The sequence below is a fragment of the Pantherophis guttatus genome, chromosome 2 (genome assembly GCF_059756535.1).
Source record: "Pantherophis guttatus breed Tessera chromosome 2, ASM5975653v1, whole genome shotgun sequence".
Classification (NCBI taxonomy): domain Eukaryota; kingdom Metazoa; phylum Chordata; class Lepidosauria; order Squamata; family Colubridae; genus Pantherophis; species Pantherophis guttatus.
Window position 1 is genome coordinate 16,202,562 of NC_142064.1, and position 16,462 is coordinate 16,219,023.

The window sequence follows — 16,462 nt, forward strand, 5'->3', positions numbered from 1 at the left end:
GAACGTATTCTAAGCATGATAAATTCTATAACTAAAAACGAAACAAAAAACCCATCACCAATACAAGAGAAGCCAAGAGATGCATTTTAACATACACTGCAGAACAGTAATGATTGCTTATGCAATAGAAATAATAAAGGTAGCTTGCTTTGTCATGGAGTACTACACTGCCTTTCATTTCTGCAACACTAAATTGTACTGGAATTAAAAGCTTAGTTTAAAAAAAAAAAAAGCTTAAACATCCCAATTATGCATTATTTAACATTATTATTATTATTTTTTTAAAAAAGAAATCCGTAGCGTTGAATCTTTATGGCTTACCATTAGTGAATGTCTATTGGCTGAAAGAAGGCCTGTCCCGTATCCTGATCCAAGGCCTCCCATAGCTCCATTATGAGAAGGGCCTATTAAGCTATGGAGGTCACTATGACTACCAGGCATGGCAGTTGAAGGTCCCACTGCGTGGTTCCGGAGAACATGAATAGCATCATCCAGTCTTTCCAAGCGGTCTTCAATTCGGCTTTGCTGATAGTTTATGGAAAAAAAAAATAAGAAAGCATCAGAAATAGATTGCCTTATTTTTGGGCAGAAATCACATAAATGGTGAATCACATATTTTTTTTTCACTGCTACTGTTATGTGTCAGGCAGTGGAAGCCGAACACGACTGCTTGTAGCTGGGCTGTTTCTGAATCTGCTTCAGAAACAGATTTATTAAGAGTATTTTACTTATATATTTTTTTCCTTTGCTCACCAAAACACTGTAAATGAAACAACTGACACCCCAAAACTAGCCTGCTAAGATTCTATGAAGATTCTGTTTTCCAGAATCAAAAAAGATAAGAAAAATGTGTATTGAAAATTTTGTAAGATGGATAAACTAACTGTATTATTATTTTAATACAGTTTTAATATTAAATAATATTTAACATTTTAAAAATATTGACGTGTATTAAGATTACTAGTATGATTATGGTTATTGTTGTTATACTTATTTAAAATTAATGGTGCCCAGACAACACACTGTTCAAATAGACATGGAATTTTTTATGTTTATAAAAGAAAAATGTATCAATAAAACATATTAAAAAAATTCTGTTTTCATTTTCATGGGCAAAACAGGTTCACTGACTCCTCATGAACATAACATTTACAAGACATTTGTTGCCCTGGGATCCTGAAATATTTTGCGTCAGAAATATCAAATTGCCATGACCTATTAAATTATTTCTGTATGCTAACTTCTTATCCACGGCTTATTTACTTCTCACGGTTTTAACTGGAGCTGTGAAAATTGATATGTGGAATTCTATGATCAAAAATAGCCTGCATTCGGACATATATTCCAATACAAGAGTAAGGAAAAAATACAGTATTTTGTTCATTTACAGCACAGACATCTAAACAGGTTTCAGAACATCAGAGCAATTTAAATAAGTTAAATGAGTACATTGCTGGCTGGGGAATTCTGTGAATTGAAGTCCACCCATCTTAAAGTTCCTAAGGTTAAGAAACACTGGTTATCTAACCTTGTCTACGATACAAACAAACCCTCATAGGGTTTTTTAAGAAACAGTCCCTTGAAATCACCAATAATTTTCTGATTATTTAAAGTGCAAAGAATTATGGCGGGCATTTTTTTTTTTAAGGGCGAGACTTAAGATGATATAAGGTAAAGCAATGTGTCTGGTTATATTCTGCCAAAATTCTTCATTATACAATTCTCAAGAATGTTTCTGAAGTGGCTACATCATTCTTACTGAAACCACATGGGAAAAAAGACTGGTGTCAACATACTTATTTAATATATTACGCAATGCTCAGTGGAAAAAACACTACTTAATTTTCACTTAATGGAAATGGTGATGTTCCTTTCTTATTTTGAATGTGGCTTCTATATTAGGACCATTGTACAACTGAAGCTTCTAACTTTCGCTTCAAAAATATTTTCTCACATGGCATTGGGGGCATTTGTGGAAACGTATTCTTTGAGGAAGTCAAATCTAAGGCATCTTTTGTCACGACACTAGCTGAGTGACTCTTTGTATAGTAGGTTTACATTGAAGGCATTATTCATTTCATTTTGGCCAGTTTTGAATGTTTATAATTGTACTACAAGACTTATGGGGAAGAGGCCAATAACAAGCTACTATCATTAACCTAGGGAAATAGGTGTTCTCTCTTCTTGCCATGACTTCATTCTGGAACCCAACATTCGAACTGAACTTGAATTTTTAATTAAGCCCACAGGCTCTAACAGGCAGTCTTGGCACTTTTGATGGGCATACATGGCTGAAAAACACCAATACAAGGTTATCTCTTGCCAGAAATATTACCATTGGTATTGGCTGTTATACTGATGTTTTGGAAATATCACTTGGTAGCAGAATATAGTTTACATAGACTGATATAGTTCGATGAACTGATATAGGCTAAGATCAGGGGTGAAATGCTCCTGGTTCGGACCGGATCGCCCGATCCAGTAGCGATGGCGGCGGTTGGTTCGGAGAACTGGTAGCAAAAATCCCTGCATCCCCCATCCCCATCATGCCCAGCTGAGCCACATGATCATCAGAGGCTTTTTTTTTTTTTTTACTTTTAAAAGCATTTTTTCTACAACTTCTTCCACCGAAAAAATGCTTTTAAAAGTAAAAAAAAAAAAAGCCTCTGATGATTGCATGGCTCAGCTGGGATCTCAGAGGCTTTTCAAAGCATTTTTTCTGCAACCTCTTCCGGGGAAGAGGTGGTTAAAAAAATGCTTTGAAAAGTCTCTCTGACGATCAGGCAACACAGCTGGGATCGTCAGAGCCCTTTCAAAGCATTTTTTAAAACCACCTCTTCCCCGGAAGAGGTTGCAGAAAAAAATGCCTTAAAAGTCTCTCTGACATCCCAGTTGAGTTGCCTGATCGTCAGAGAGACTTTTCAAAGCATTTTTTAAAATGATCAGGCAACTCAGCTGGGATCATCAGAGAGACTTTTAAAGCATTTTTTTCTGCAACCTATTCAGCGGAAGAGGTGGTTTAAAAAATGCTTTGAAAAGGCTCTGATGATCCCAGATGTGTTCCTGATCAGCAGAGGCTTTTCAAAGCATTTTTTTGCATTTGCAGAAAAAATGCTTTGAAAAGTTAAAATAAAAAAAAAAGTTGGCCACACCCACCCAGTCACATTACACCCCTCCACCAAGCCACGCCCACAGAACCGGTAGTAGGAAATTTTACATTTCACCCCTGGCTAAGATGCTCTCCATAACAGCAGTACATTATCTCCTCTATGGTTATAAAAGATATTGAGAATGTTACAGGGCATGCACATTATTCATATACGTAACAGATTGAAACTGATGAAATAAATATTAGGTAAAGGTTCCCCTCGCACATATGTGCTAGTCGTTCCCAACTCTACGGGGCGGTGCTCAACTCCGTTTCAAAGCTGAAGAGCCAGCTTTGCCCGAAGATGTCTCCGTGGTCATGTGGCCGGCATGACTAAATGCTAAAGGCACATGGAACGCTCTTACCTTCCCACTAAAGGTGGTCCCTATATTTCTAGTTGCATTTTTTTTAACGTGCTTTCTGCTAGGTTGGCAGAAGCTGGGACAAGTAACAGGAGCTTACCCCGTTACGCGGCACTAGAGATTTGAACAGTTTAACTGCTGACCTTTTGATCAACAAATTCAGCGTCTTAGCCATTGAGCTATCGCGTTCATGAAATAAATATTAGGAATAGCTTATTATGTTATCTTTTTTTTCCATATACAGTTAAGGCTTGATCATCTTCCTGGCTAAGCAAGGCAATCTAAGAAAGTAGTCCCCCACTCCCCCCCCCCCCAAAAAAAATACTATATTTATATTCCCTGATTAGGCTACTCCTTGATTTTGCTTTTTAAGCAAACTTAAAGTTTTATCTTCTTCTTGTTTTTCTTCTACATATATGGATTCCAACCTTACAGAGTTCATATTAGGCAGCATATGCCCTATTTCCATGCGTGGCATTTTACTACATAATCATTGTTGATTAGCTAAATGTCTACGGAGATTCTCAGTTATCCAGGTCAACTGTGACTGAGAATCTCCATAGATATTTAGTATTGCTGATTAGCTTATGAAAAAGTGTATATAGAAATCTGTTGTGCTTTATGGGTGGATCTCCTATTTGAAAGGATCAGGAAAAGAGTGCACTAATTAGTGTTGTGCTCTGTTAGAAAAATGGATAAGAAAGAGAAGTAGACAGCAATAAGATATTAACAGGTAGTAATTCCCCATCGAAAAACATACCAAAGAATGTAAGGGACCTTCATAATTGGGAGATGATGATGCTTGCCCTCCATTTCTAGACCAAACAGCTGTTCCTGCTAATAGTAAAATGGGAGTTACAATTGGAACTATGCAAACAAAATGTCTTTTCAAAGACACTGAATAATACCGTAGATATGTACATAAGATTTCCCAGCAGTCATATTAAACCACATCTCTTGTGCAGAACTTTGAAAACAAATATTTATTATGCAGCCCCACCCAGAAGCCACATCATGTCTCCAAATTGCATGCCAGCATATAAGATTTCATCTATTTTGCAGAAAGCAAGTGGAAATTCCTATTTTTTAAAAAATAAATATAAAAGAATTGTAGCAAGATGCTGCTAGCATAACCATAGCAGAAGGCATTCTCAATAATTTTCATTTATTATTATCAGAGAAAAATCTATGGCAGGTTTGTTGGCTGGTCTATTGGTCTGCATGCAGTGCAGTTTTTGCTTAAATGTTTGCATTGAATGTATTAGCTGAAGCATTTTGCCTACAAGGGTTCTAAAAATGTAAACTCTAAATTCTTGTAATTGATAGAGGTTGTTTCCTCTTCTGTTTTATTTAAGACTTTTATGAACTATGAACTAACATCATATTTATTACTTTTTAAAAAAAGAATAAAATACAAGTGTCAATAGTATAATATATTAGCTTTTTAGGATCAGGTAGAGTTTTGAAAACTCTCTTCTTACAGAATGTGTTCATGAAGTATAATCATTTAGATATTGGAAAAGATATTTCTGTGTATGGTAAAATAATTCACTAATACTCAGGGATGGGCTTCAAAAATTTTAGCAAAGAATTATCTGCCCGGTTGCTGGGTGAATGTGGCCATGGTGGGCGTGGCCTAATTGGCCTCCTGCACTACAGTGAGGGGGGGCATTTTTGTCCTCCCCGGGCTCTGGAGACTTTTCTCAAGCCTCCGGGAGGGCGAAAACAGCCTCCCAGGTTTCGGAGGCCCTCTGGAGGCTGGAAATGGGCCCGAACTTCTGGTAGGCCCATTTTCCGCCTTCCCTGAGGCTCCGTGCGTGCCCTGCACTTACCTGCATCCAAAACAGGCTGCATGGGGACTCCTGGAAGGGGTGGGGTGGGTGGGGCCAGCCAGGAGTGGGATTTGGGGGTTCTCCGACCTGCACAGAATCTTAGCTAGAGGTTCTCCCGAACCCCTGCAAACCCCGAGCAGCCCACCCCTGCTAATACTGAATAACTATGAAGACAGAAGACTTTTTCCTAGCCCATTTATGGTCTTTTTTTCATCAAGAAGAATCACTGGGACATATATCAATCTTCTTTAACTTGGGGTCCTGTAGTTGACTACAATTCCCAACATTCCTAGCCAATCAATAGCCACACCCTGTTGTTCCAACACATCATAATTCCTGCTTGAGCAAGATTAAGATACACGAAAGCAAAATATTAACTTTCAAATCGAAATTAAGTGATTAACCATCCAGAGGTCCTTTTAGTTCTTAGATGAAGGTTTATCACTCTGGGATAATAACAAAAATAGCATCATTTTGGAAACGGACAGAACAGTTCATCTCAATCTCTGCTGTCAAGATATTACATTGTTGACATTAAATATGTCCTATGGAATAACTGTTTAACTTAGATAGCCTTAGGATATTTTTCTTTTCTTCTCTATTTATTTATGATGCATACACACACACACACACACACACACACACACACACACACACACACACACATACACGTTAGCATATGCACACAATCATTCCCTCAGCCATATAAACTTTGCTGCATGAAATTGAAATGCTTTCCAGACACAAGACAGACTTTTCTGTCTTGAACTTCAATTGGTATTCTTTTTGCTGATAAGATAAAAACTGATAGTAACGCCCCTCTTCCTGCCTGTCTGAACTGCAGGAAGTAAGGCTGTGAGCTTGCTAGATTGGAAAATGTAGTGTACACGATGTTATGGCTGCCTGCTAAATCCCTAAAGTCTTGTTTACTCATGAATTAAATATTCAACCTCTTTAACCTTGGCATTTATTCTCCAGTACCATGTAGGAATGCTTTGTTTTTGCCATGAGATCACCCTTGGAACAGGTTGGATGATGATATAGGAAGAACTTAATAATGGAAGAAGAGACCATGTATTAGAAATAGTCTCACTTTCCTTTTAGCAATTCATATTTCCTCAAAAGGAAGAGCTTGGAAGAAGTAATAGATTCAGATTTATATATATATTCAGATTAAAATTTCTGTGTCATGACAAACTGATAAATGTATTGACTAATGTTAGGTCCAACCCAATGTATTTTATATTCTATTTCCTTAAACCTTTGGGGGAAGTAATAATAATAGTTGCCTATTGTTGTTGCAATAATTGCATATTGTTGCATTTGCAATAATTCTTAAATTCTTCTTTCTGCATGTGTTGATTAAACTACTGTGTAATGTCCATGCCATTAATGTGTGGATTCAGAAAACAAAATAAATGGTCTACAGATGGGATGTTCAGAAACCAATTTGAGTGTTCAAGCATCAGGGTTGTTTACTATGCAAGCTCAGCCTTGAGTTATAAAGCATACCTGAACATATTAGCCTGCTCCCTGGAACCAGTTTACACAATTGTACAGTAGGACATAAGACTTTCTAAGACTTTCCTAGAGATCTTCATGCAATACTTTTATTTTACTACCGGTATTAAGCTCCGAAATGTTGAAAGTTGGCAGTCTGAAATGGTTTCTTAGACAACTGAACTTTCTGATCAAGCTTAAAACCATTATTTTAAAGATTTTCTTGCTATTTCATAAATTAACTACTTGGTAAAATATAATTTTAACCACTATACCTGAGAGAGAAGGGGGTGAACCAACAGGAGTTGAAGGATTTGATGAAAAGCTGTTGTTGGTATGATCTGGAGAGTAAATCTTTAAAAGATGATACAGAATTAATCTAAAGTCACTTGGAATGGATACAGACAGAGGATTGGCACTATTCATTATAAATAAACTTATACTTATGACTCATAAGATGAAAAGGATGCTATGAAGAATATGAAACCACTAAGACAAAAAACATTATGAAGAAATAAGATACCGGTAGTTGTGATGAAGGGCAACTTGTGGGAGGTTTTTTTTTTTAAATCTCTTAGATTTAATTATCATAGTAGATTCTACAGTTCTAAAATATGCATACTGTATATATAAATGGAGGGGGGAAAACAGAATATTACTTCAATTTAAGCTAAACATCTTAAATTATTATAGGAATAAAAGTTTTGGAGAAGAAAATATTGAAATATAAAATAGTAAAAAATACTTATTAGAGCAAACTCTACAAAATAGAAGATGGAAAAAATAATCCTGACTGGTTTGTACAACTGCATATACATGGCTGAGTAAGTATATTAGAATTCTTAGTTAAGATTCTCAAGGGTTTATCTACTTAATACCCTGAATAGATAAAACTTCTGTGATCATTTGGGACCTGATTAGAAATCATAAACATCATTAGACTCTTATCTTGTCAAATTATCAAAGCAGACCATGCTGGGAATTCATATTGGCCACTATTTAAGCTGGGCTCGTGAACTTTTCCTTAGGGTTCTGCAAAGGCAATTAAATTAATTAACCCCTTGATCATCTCTCAGTTAACCAATGCCTCCAGGCACCAGTTAAAGTAGATTTTGTACTGTATCCATTATTTGGGAGTTGTGCTAATTTTTGTCTTTGTAATATATGTTAGCTGGACACGGAAAACATAAATTCTCATGAGAACTCACTGGAACCCCACTCTGCCCAGAAAATACATTACAGTGAGAGTTCATTTAAAAGTCAACGTAAGTTTTAATTTGTAGAAATGCACTGTATATACCCTGTTTTCCCCAAAACAAGACATCCCCCGATAATAAGCCCAATTCGGCTTTTGAGCGCATGGCAATAAGGCCAAGCACTTATTTCAAGGTTAAAAAAAATATAAGACAGGGTCTTATTTTTGGGGAAACACGGTATACTTAATGGATCCTTACCTAAATCGGAGATGGGAAATAAATAGAATGGGTGGCAATTGGAAGTCAAGGCTGGCTTTTAAATATCAATCACTGCAGCAAAACAGATTGAGAGGCCCTTTGATCTTTTTACCCTGACTTCTGGGAGCCTGCTTTCCCATGTATAGCGCCTAAGCAGATAGTATATCATCCAAATTATTGAAAGATGTGAACTGAGAATGATGATACAGTTTCTGATTACAGATTCACCATCCCACCAGGAAGTGGTAATTCTGTGGAAAAGATTCATAAGCTTGGTCCCTTACCCACATGGGTGGATTATTATCTCCAAGGAACTATGCATAAAAAAGCAGGTTCCTCAAACTAGGGAGCTGCCCAAAGGCTTTTAAGGCTAAAAAGGGAAATTCAAAATTCAAAATCCTATCCCACCTCAGTGAGATTTACTCCCCTTTACTAACGGGAGTTTTGAAAGACACAGTTGAAGCAATTTGGCATTGAGATAGGGATAACTTTTGAATACTGCCCATCCAGTCTCTAACATAAATGTACAGCAATTCATATTTGATGGAGCTATTCAAATTATTCTATCTATCCAGATTAAATATGGTCGTGGCTTTGTCCCAAAGAACTTTACAACCTGTTTCTATGATGTAAAATATGCATCTGAATCAGAAAGTTTAACATCCTTACATGATATAAACTCCCAGCATTCTTTGGATGAAAATACGTACAGGTAGTCCATGATTTATGACTAGTCCCTTAGCAACCCTTTGATGTTACAACTGATCCGAAAAAGAGGACTTATGACCTGGATCTGAAGTTCTGATGGTACCTGCTCCCCCAATTGTGTGACTGCACTTTGGGTGCTGAGCAACCTGTCTGCATTTATGCCTGTTTGCAGTGTCTTGTGGCCTGTTTCACAGTGGCTTTGCAGAAAACCAGCATTGTTTTTTCACAAAAACATGCCAAAGTAAACAATGGGTTCACTTTATGATGGAAGAGTTTGCTAAATGACCCACTTTACGACTGTTATGACCACGATGGGCATTACAGTCGTAACACGAGGACCAGTGGTGAAATGTAAAATTTGTTACTACCGGTTCTGTGGGTGGTGGGGTAATGAGAGTGGGTGGGTGTGGCCAACTTTTTTTTTTCCTTTTAAAAGCATTTTTTCTACAACCTTAAGAGGTTGGAGAAAAAAATGCTTTTAAAAGCCTTTAAAATGATCCCAGCTGAGCCGTGTGATCATCAAAAGCTTTTTTTTTTTTACTTTTAAAAGCATTTTTTCGGCTGAAGAGGTTGTAGAAAAAATGCTTTTAAAGGTAAAAAAAAAAAAGCCTCTGATGATCGCGTGGCTCAGCTGGGCATGGGGAGGGGGGGGGGGGCAGGGATTTTTGCTACCGGTTCTCCGAACTACCTGCCGCCATTGCTACCGGATCGGGCAATCTGGTCCGAACCGGGAGCATTTCACCCCTGGTGAGGACCACCTGTAAGTAAAATTGATTTAAATATGGTTTAGGCTTCAAATGAGACAAGGAAACCACTATAGGATGGGCTTGGCTACTAAATCACGTTGCTTCTTATGATTTCCAAGTGAATGGAAAACTATAAAGCACAGCCTGCAATTAAGAATTTATCTCGAATTATCTAGATTTTCCAGAGCTATGTATTGAATCTTAACATGTTTTTATTCTAAATTATTTTAACTGGCCACGATAGATTTGTGCATATTTGGTTATTGATTCCAACCCAAGTTCATGTACTCAAATCATCCAAAGCAAATCCTTTCTTACAGATGCAAGTGCTTTCCCCAGAGCATCGCCTGTCTGTGAACTTCCGGCTGCTCCGCTTCCTCTGTTTGCTGAAAAACAAACCCAAAAACAAAAGAAAACAAAAAAATACATGAAGACAAGAAAATAAATCTGTTTTCCATACACTGCGCCCATTTCCATAATTCAGCTGCATTTTAAAGGTGAGTTATACAAATTGTAATTAGCATTACTATTATTAATTATGGTGGATTTCTTACATCTCAAACATACCTCTCATATTTCATGTTCAAAATGTTTTTGTTGCAAGCTATTTCAATCTAGTCTTCTTTCTGTGGTGAGTGAGATACAGAGCAGTGGGTCTTTGTACAGTATTAACCTAGCATTTTACAAAAAGAGAACTGCAAAGCACCCTAAAATCTGTTTTATTTTGCCATTCTCTTTTGGCTAAAGAACAGACGCCCTTATTCAACTGCCTTCAAACGTATAGAGATGGGAGACTGAAATCAGCACAATTCTATATTGTGTCCACCTCAAAGTAAAGACTTACTCATTGCCTCTATCCTATATTTAATCATGCTGAGGAAGCCAGATGTCTTATTGTCAGTCCTTTGAGGCAGATAACATCAGGAAGCAAAGGCCACAAGAATTATTAGAATTATTATCATTAGAAGGTACAACAACAGAATATTGAAATCCCAATTGAGATTTACTTGATCTCCTCTTATACTAAAGGAGAAACCAAACACGATGATCTTGAGTTTTCCCCCTCACCCCCTCCTGCCTATCTGGGCTAAGCAGAGGTTTGCACAACAGTTTTTGAACCCCTTCTTCAAAGCCATCTCCATTGCCTGCTTAAAACTTGGATCAAAATTATTCCAAATAAGTCATTCTGAAAATCTGAAATAATCTCTCATTGGGAATATCTGACTTTATAGAATTGATATTGTGAGGAAAAATATGAGGGGGGAGGGGGTGCTGCCTTGAGCTCCAGTACAAAACACAAGATATTATCGAATAAGGAAATAAATAAATTTCACAGCCCACTTTTCAGAACCAAGAACAACACATGGAGTTACTTCTGAGTACCGTATTGTTCAGAGTATAAGACACACTTTCCCTTCCCCCCCACAAAGAGGGTGAAAATTTGGGTGTGTCTTATACACTGAATGTAGCCCTGCCCACCTGCCGGCCTCCGCACGTCCTCTCAAACAGAGCTTTTGGAGGGTGAAAAAGCAAGGCGCAGAGGCCAAAATGGCAACCCAGAAAGTACGCTTCGCCTGCTGTACTCACTGGAGTGCCCTGTGATGATTAGCTGCATTTTTGAAGCTGCGTATCTGCCTCAATGAGACGCGTGTGAGCGTAGCTAGTGAGTTCGCTCACAACCACTGAACCTGTTACTAAAGTTCACCTCTAGGAACAGCTGACTGGGGGTATTCCGAGAGATCTACCCGCCAATCAGCTGCTCGTGCTGAAACAGGCTAATGTGCTGAAACTGACCAGGCTGTTTGCTAAGGATGCTAGCCAGATGAATACTGATGGATGCTGGTAGGCAGACGCAGAATTTTTTTTTCTTATTTTCCTCCCCAAAAACTAAAGTGTGTCTTATACTCTGAAAAATACGGTATTTCCTTTATTGTTGCTGGCCTACAAACATAATCTTGCCAAACTAAAGCAATTATCTGCCATAAGTATATTCTGTGAACTGCTTGGGAGTGTCTGACCTTGTTCTCTTCCTGTCCACCATTCAGACATTCTAAGTCCTTTGCCTCTTTGCCCTCTGGGAAAAAGCCCCTTTCTCCTGTGATTCCAGACTACATTCAACTACACTGCTTCATGTAACATGCAAAGCTAGCAGATGGCTTTGCATAAGATAATTCAAACATCATTTGAGTGATCCCATTGTGATCCACACATAATGCCAATGGTGTGGGGGTCAAGAAAACTGTGTGCATTTGTCTATGAACTCATCAGAAACAGAGCTCAACTCAAAGACTTTACCTTTATGAACTAATGGTGAGATCTCAAGCCTTGTGTTCTGTCCAACTCAAATAACATCATCAAACCCATAGCATGAGGGAGCTAATAATTAATCCCATCCTTTTAAACGTACCAAAAAAACCACCCCACCCCTATACCAGAATGTTAAATGCAACTATTTTCATAAGGGTGAAATTATAAAGGTGATATTACAATAATTATAATCCCCATGTTTCTGGCATAATGTCTAAATAATCATCTGCATTAATGGATTTGTTTGTGGATGCCCTTTTTATAATTGTATGAAATCTTTTGTATATGCCAAGGTTACATAAAAATTGTCCTATACGTGCTTCACAGTCTTCACTGGCAGGAATATAATGGTTTTGCAATCTAGAGCTAGCTATACCAAACAAAAAATAAAATAAAATAGAGGATTACTCTCAATTAATAAATGCAACATTCAGCCTGTTCACCAGTCTCTAACTTGAATAGGAGCAACAAGTACATTCGGGAAATAGAAAAATTGAGCCAATTTGATATTTTCCTCAGATAAGATGTACTGACACAGCAGGATAAAATTCATGTCCCTCTTGTGCCATATGACAGTTTAGCACCCCACTGCACTGGAAGCTTAACACACTAGTAAAAAAATTAAGTGCAGTATTATGTGACTGTTCCCATAATAAAATCACAGTAAAACCAAGGCTTCAAGGGAAGGCGCACATCATGTTCCCACTAAAAAAGCCACATACTGCTATGTATCTTGCAATTCAAAAATGTCATTTAAAGTGAGAATAGAAAGTGGGATTAATACATGAATGAGGCAGATCTTCTGGACTAATCTTTAGCATATGCTACATTAAATCTTTCTTAGTAAGTGGCTGCTTAAAGGCTCTGAATCTTTGAAAACACACAGAAAATACTTTGCATAGACTGAAGCATCGCTTAAGTTAATATCTTCCAGATTTTTTTTTTTTAATGCCTTTGAGTCCGTGTTGATTTCTGGCGACTGCCTGGACTGGTCCCTGTACTTATCTTGGCAAAATGTTTGGAAATGATTTGCCCTTGCCTTCTTCCTCGAGCTGAGAGAGAGTGACTGTTCCAAGGTCATCCAGCTGGCTTAATGTCGAAGGTAGGACTAGAACTCACAGTCTCCCAATTTCTAGCCTGGTGCCTTACCAACTGCTCCCAAGTGCTTCTGTTTTAATATCCACCTAGACAATTTCCTTTTGCTTGGTCTGCAATTTTCTCTTAGGATATCACCAGTTAACAATTATTTTCTCTTCAAGTTTCTGTCCTTTTCCAGATTGCAAGTTAACTTTGAGATAGCAGCCAAGAATGAAATTTAATAATACAAGTTGACTTTCTTGGAGAGCAAAATCAGACCAGGCAAATAAAAGGGGCTGGATTATTCGCAGATCAAACTCTAATCCTACACTCTTGTTGACCTGAGTTTCCAGTCAGTATAGCAAGAACTCCAACCAAATATTCTTTTTAATCTGTGACTACATGAAAAGCAAAGTTTTCTTCTATGATATCTGATTAGCTCCACAAGCTCTTTCTCCAGATAACAGATGAGGAGAAACTGACAGGATCTGCCTTCTTCAATTCGGTAAGAACCCTACAACTCACCCATTATACTTTCTGTTCCATTTGCCGGAGGTGTACAGGAAGAAGCACTGTAATGGGTTGTGGCACTGCGATGGAAAGTGGACATTGGAGGAAGACTGGAATTGATGTCTGCTGAGGAGTGTGATGGGTAGCTCTGTGGCACATAGCAGGGAAAGATAACATTTCAATTAGCAGGTGATGGTTGTACAGAGTTGCTGATTTTCTCACTCACTCATCAAATTTATATAATTCACATGTAGGTGATTCTGGACAGCCTCAAAAATTTTAAAAATCCATAAAACCTATTAACCCCCCCACCTTCCACCTTCCATAGCAGCAACAACACAATCAAATCAGCCATTTGATCGGCTCCATCTCCATTTGTGATCCCCAGATCTGCTCACGAAACCACGTTTTTAGGGCCTTTCGGAAAAGCAGTAGGATGCAGGCCAACTGTACCTTGGGGGAATGATGTCCCATAAAGATGGTTCATTGTACAATGAACCACTACTTTTAGGAGATCTCTTACTGCCTGTAAACCACCTTGATCATCCAGCTTGGATGGAAAAGTAGGCTATAAAAAATCAATTCAGTGACATCTCCCAGGGCGGGTGTCAGCAACCTGTGGCTCTGGAGCCACATGCGGCTCTCTGGGCCCCCTGCTGTGGCTCCCTGTTGCGTGATCCCACCACTGGCTGGCCCTGCCCCTCGCCCTCCCCTCCCAGTCACACCTGGACTGAGAAGGGCTACGGCGGGGGATGGAGAAGTGGCCAGGGCAGAGACAGAGAGATACAGAGAGAGGGGGAGAGAGAGGGTGGGAGAGACAGAGATGTCAAAAGGGTTTTGTAGTTCCTGGTGTTTTTTAACAACCGGTTCTCTCTCCTAATAACTGGCTGGGTAGGCGTGGCTTGTGGGGGGAATCATGTGACTGGTGGAAGTGATTGACATCAAGTTGGCCACGCCCACTCAGGCTTTGTGGTGCCCTGTGTTTTCTTTTCTGTGGGAAACGGGTCCAAATAGCCTTTGAGTGGTTAAGGTTGCAGACCACTGTCCCAGGGGGACTTTTTGGGGGGTTGAACCCTTGTTTCATCTTAAAATCTTTGATATGTAGCTGAGAGACCCATAGGCATTAAGGTACAGCATGACCTGTACCAGAAGCCCAGCAGAACATAAGAACAGCGGATCAAAGAACAAAACTTCATTGTAAGGCTGTAAAAATTGTTCACATTTATGTCAGGGGAGGCCGTTTTAAAGATTGTCACGCAAAGAAGCGTCTTCAAAGGAAAAAGAAAAAAAAAGAAAGCGTCCTCAAGACAGGGTTCTGCTGTATAGAGTTAGCTCTGCTTGGCCTCCTCCTCGTTTTGCAATTAGGATTTAAAGTCTCACACATGTGGGGAAAAAAGAGATTTTATTTTTAAACCATGAAATGTACAGAGGTGTCTGCCTCTCTCTCTCTCTGTGCGTGTTGTCCATGAAAAGACACCAGATTTCTTCATTTGTAATTCTGCTTTTGTCAAATGGTTTTCTTTTAAGCAGTGAAATCCATGGTTCTTCTCTTCCAACAGAGATAAACATGAGTGAGAGAAAAGTGGTTTAAATTGGTTTAACAGTTTTATCTTCTATATTTGTGGCGCACACAGACTGACATGTAGTGCTGAGGTAGTAGCCTTACCAAGCGGTCGTGAGGATGAAGACTGCAATAGCTACTGGACTGTGGAAGATGAGATGAATTGCTCAACATGCCTCCATATCCAGGAGGATTCATTCCACTGGATGAGTTCCACGGATCACTGCTATGGTGGCCGTCTGAAAAACGTACAGAAGAAAATGTAGCTTCTCTGAACACTCGGTTCTCTGATTAACATTCCGAGGTTGTGTTTTTAGTAAATGTTAAAATTAGCATTCTAACGGGGTTTGATGAACGCCTTACGTGTCACAGTGTTGGATAGCAGTTTACAATAAAAGACAGCAATCACAAGTGGGGAAACCGTGTTATCATCCTTCGTCATATAGGAGGCACACTAATCTTATGCAACTACATGAGCATGATTTAAAAAAAAAAGTTTTCTAAACAGGAGTGCAAATGACATTTCTGAAATCGCCACCGATTAGTCAGAGATATTTTGTGCAATTTTAAAAACATTTGTGCTATTTTTATCAGAAGCCCACATAGTTGTGACCTATATTGTTATTAATCCTTGCTTGATAAAACAGGAACCTAACATGTTTTTTTTTTTAAAGAGCATTTAAATAAGAGTCTAAGTAGATTCTGGGGTTTTATTTTAGCACATAAATACACAAATATTTTGATTCCAGGACTTGTTGGCCAACTTCATATCCCAATGTCATATATAAAATATTTATGAATCAGAACAGAGATATCTATGATTTAGGGAGATGCTCAGAAACTTTTCCTGTAGAGATTCTTAGTCATTTAGGTCATGGTTGTCCCAAAGGTGCTTTTTCAAGAGGCAACTGGACTTTCTGATTTTTTTTTTCTTTGAAGACATTTCGCTTCTCATCCAAGAAGCTTCTTTAGCTCTGAAACGTCTTCGAAGAAAAAAGAGAAAGACCAGTTGCCTCTTGAAAAAGCACCTTTGGGTTTTCCTGTAGACAGACATTTACCCACAAGAGCTAATTGGAAAAGATACATATTTAAACTTAAAAAGAAATTTGTCTCCGGAATTTTGTCTTTTCCATTTTTCAGTTGATGAACCCTTATTTTTTTGAACTCAGATAATTGGTTTAGGGGAAGAGTTGAGAGAAAACTAAAACTTCATTATGGTATTATGGTTATAGATCGAAATACAAGGATCAACTAAAC

The 16,462-nt window shown here is 38.4% G+C and overlaps 1 protein-coding gene across 50 annotated transcripts in view; it reads right to left on the reverse strand.

Annotated features, from left to right (window-relative positions):
• The window catches only part of TCF4 (transcription factor 4), a 427,155-nt gene that overhangs the window by 44,883 nt on the left and 365,810 nt on the right, over positions 1-16,462 (reverse strand). For 37 of the 50 annotated variants that reach the window (XR_015732063.1, XR_015732060.1, XR_015732056.1 and 34 more), the window contains 6 exons: positions 15,311-15,444; positions 13,660-13,792; positions 10,069-10,136; positions 7,118-7,196; positions 4,271-4,347; positions 322-525 (listed from right to left, as the gene is read on the reverse strand). Coding sequence is in view for 39 of the 50 variants with exons in the window: in XM_087885574.1 (XP_087741700.1) it covers positions 322-525; positions 4,271-4,347; positions 7,118-7,196; positions 10,069-10,136; positions 13,660-13,792; positions 15,311-15,444 (695 nt within the window). In the remaining 11 variants the exon portion in view is untranslated. The remainder of the gene's footprint in view (positions 1-321; positions 526-4,270; positions 4,348-7,117; positions 7,197-10,068; positions 10,137-13,659; positions 13,793-15,310; positions 15,445-16,462) is intronic. The other 13 variants (XR_015732055.1, XM_087885575.1, XM_087885569.1 and 10 more) reach the window with 1 other exon arrangement.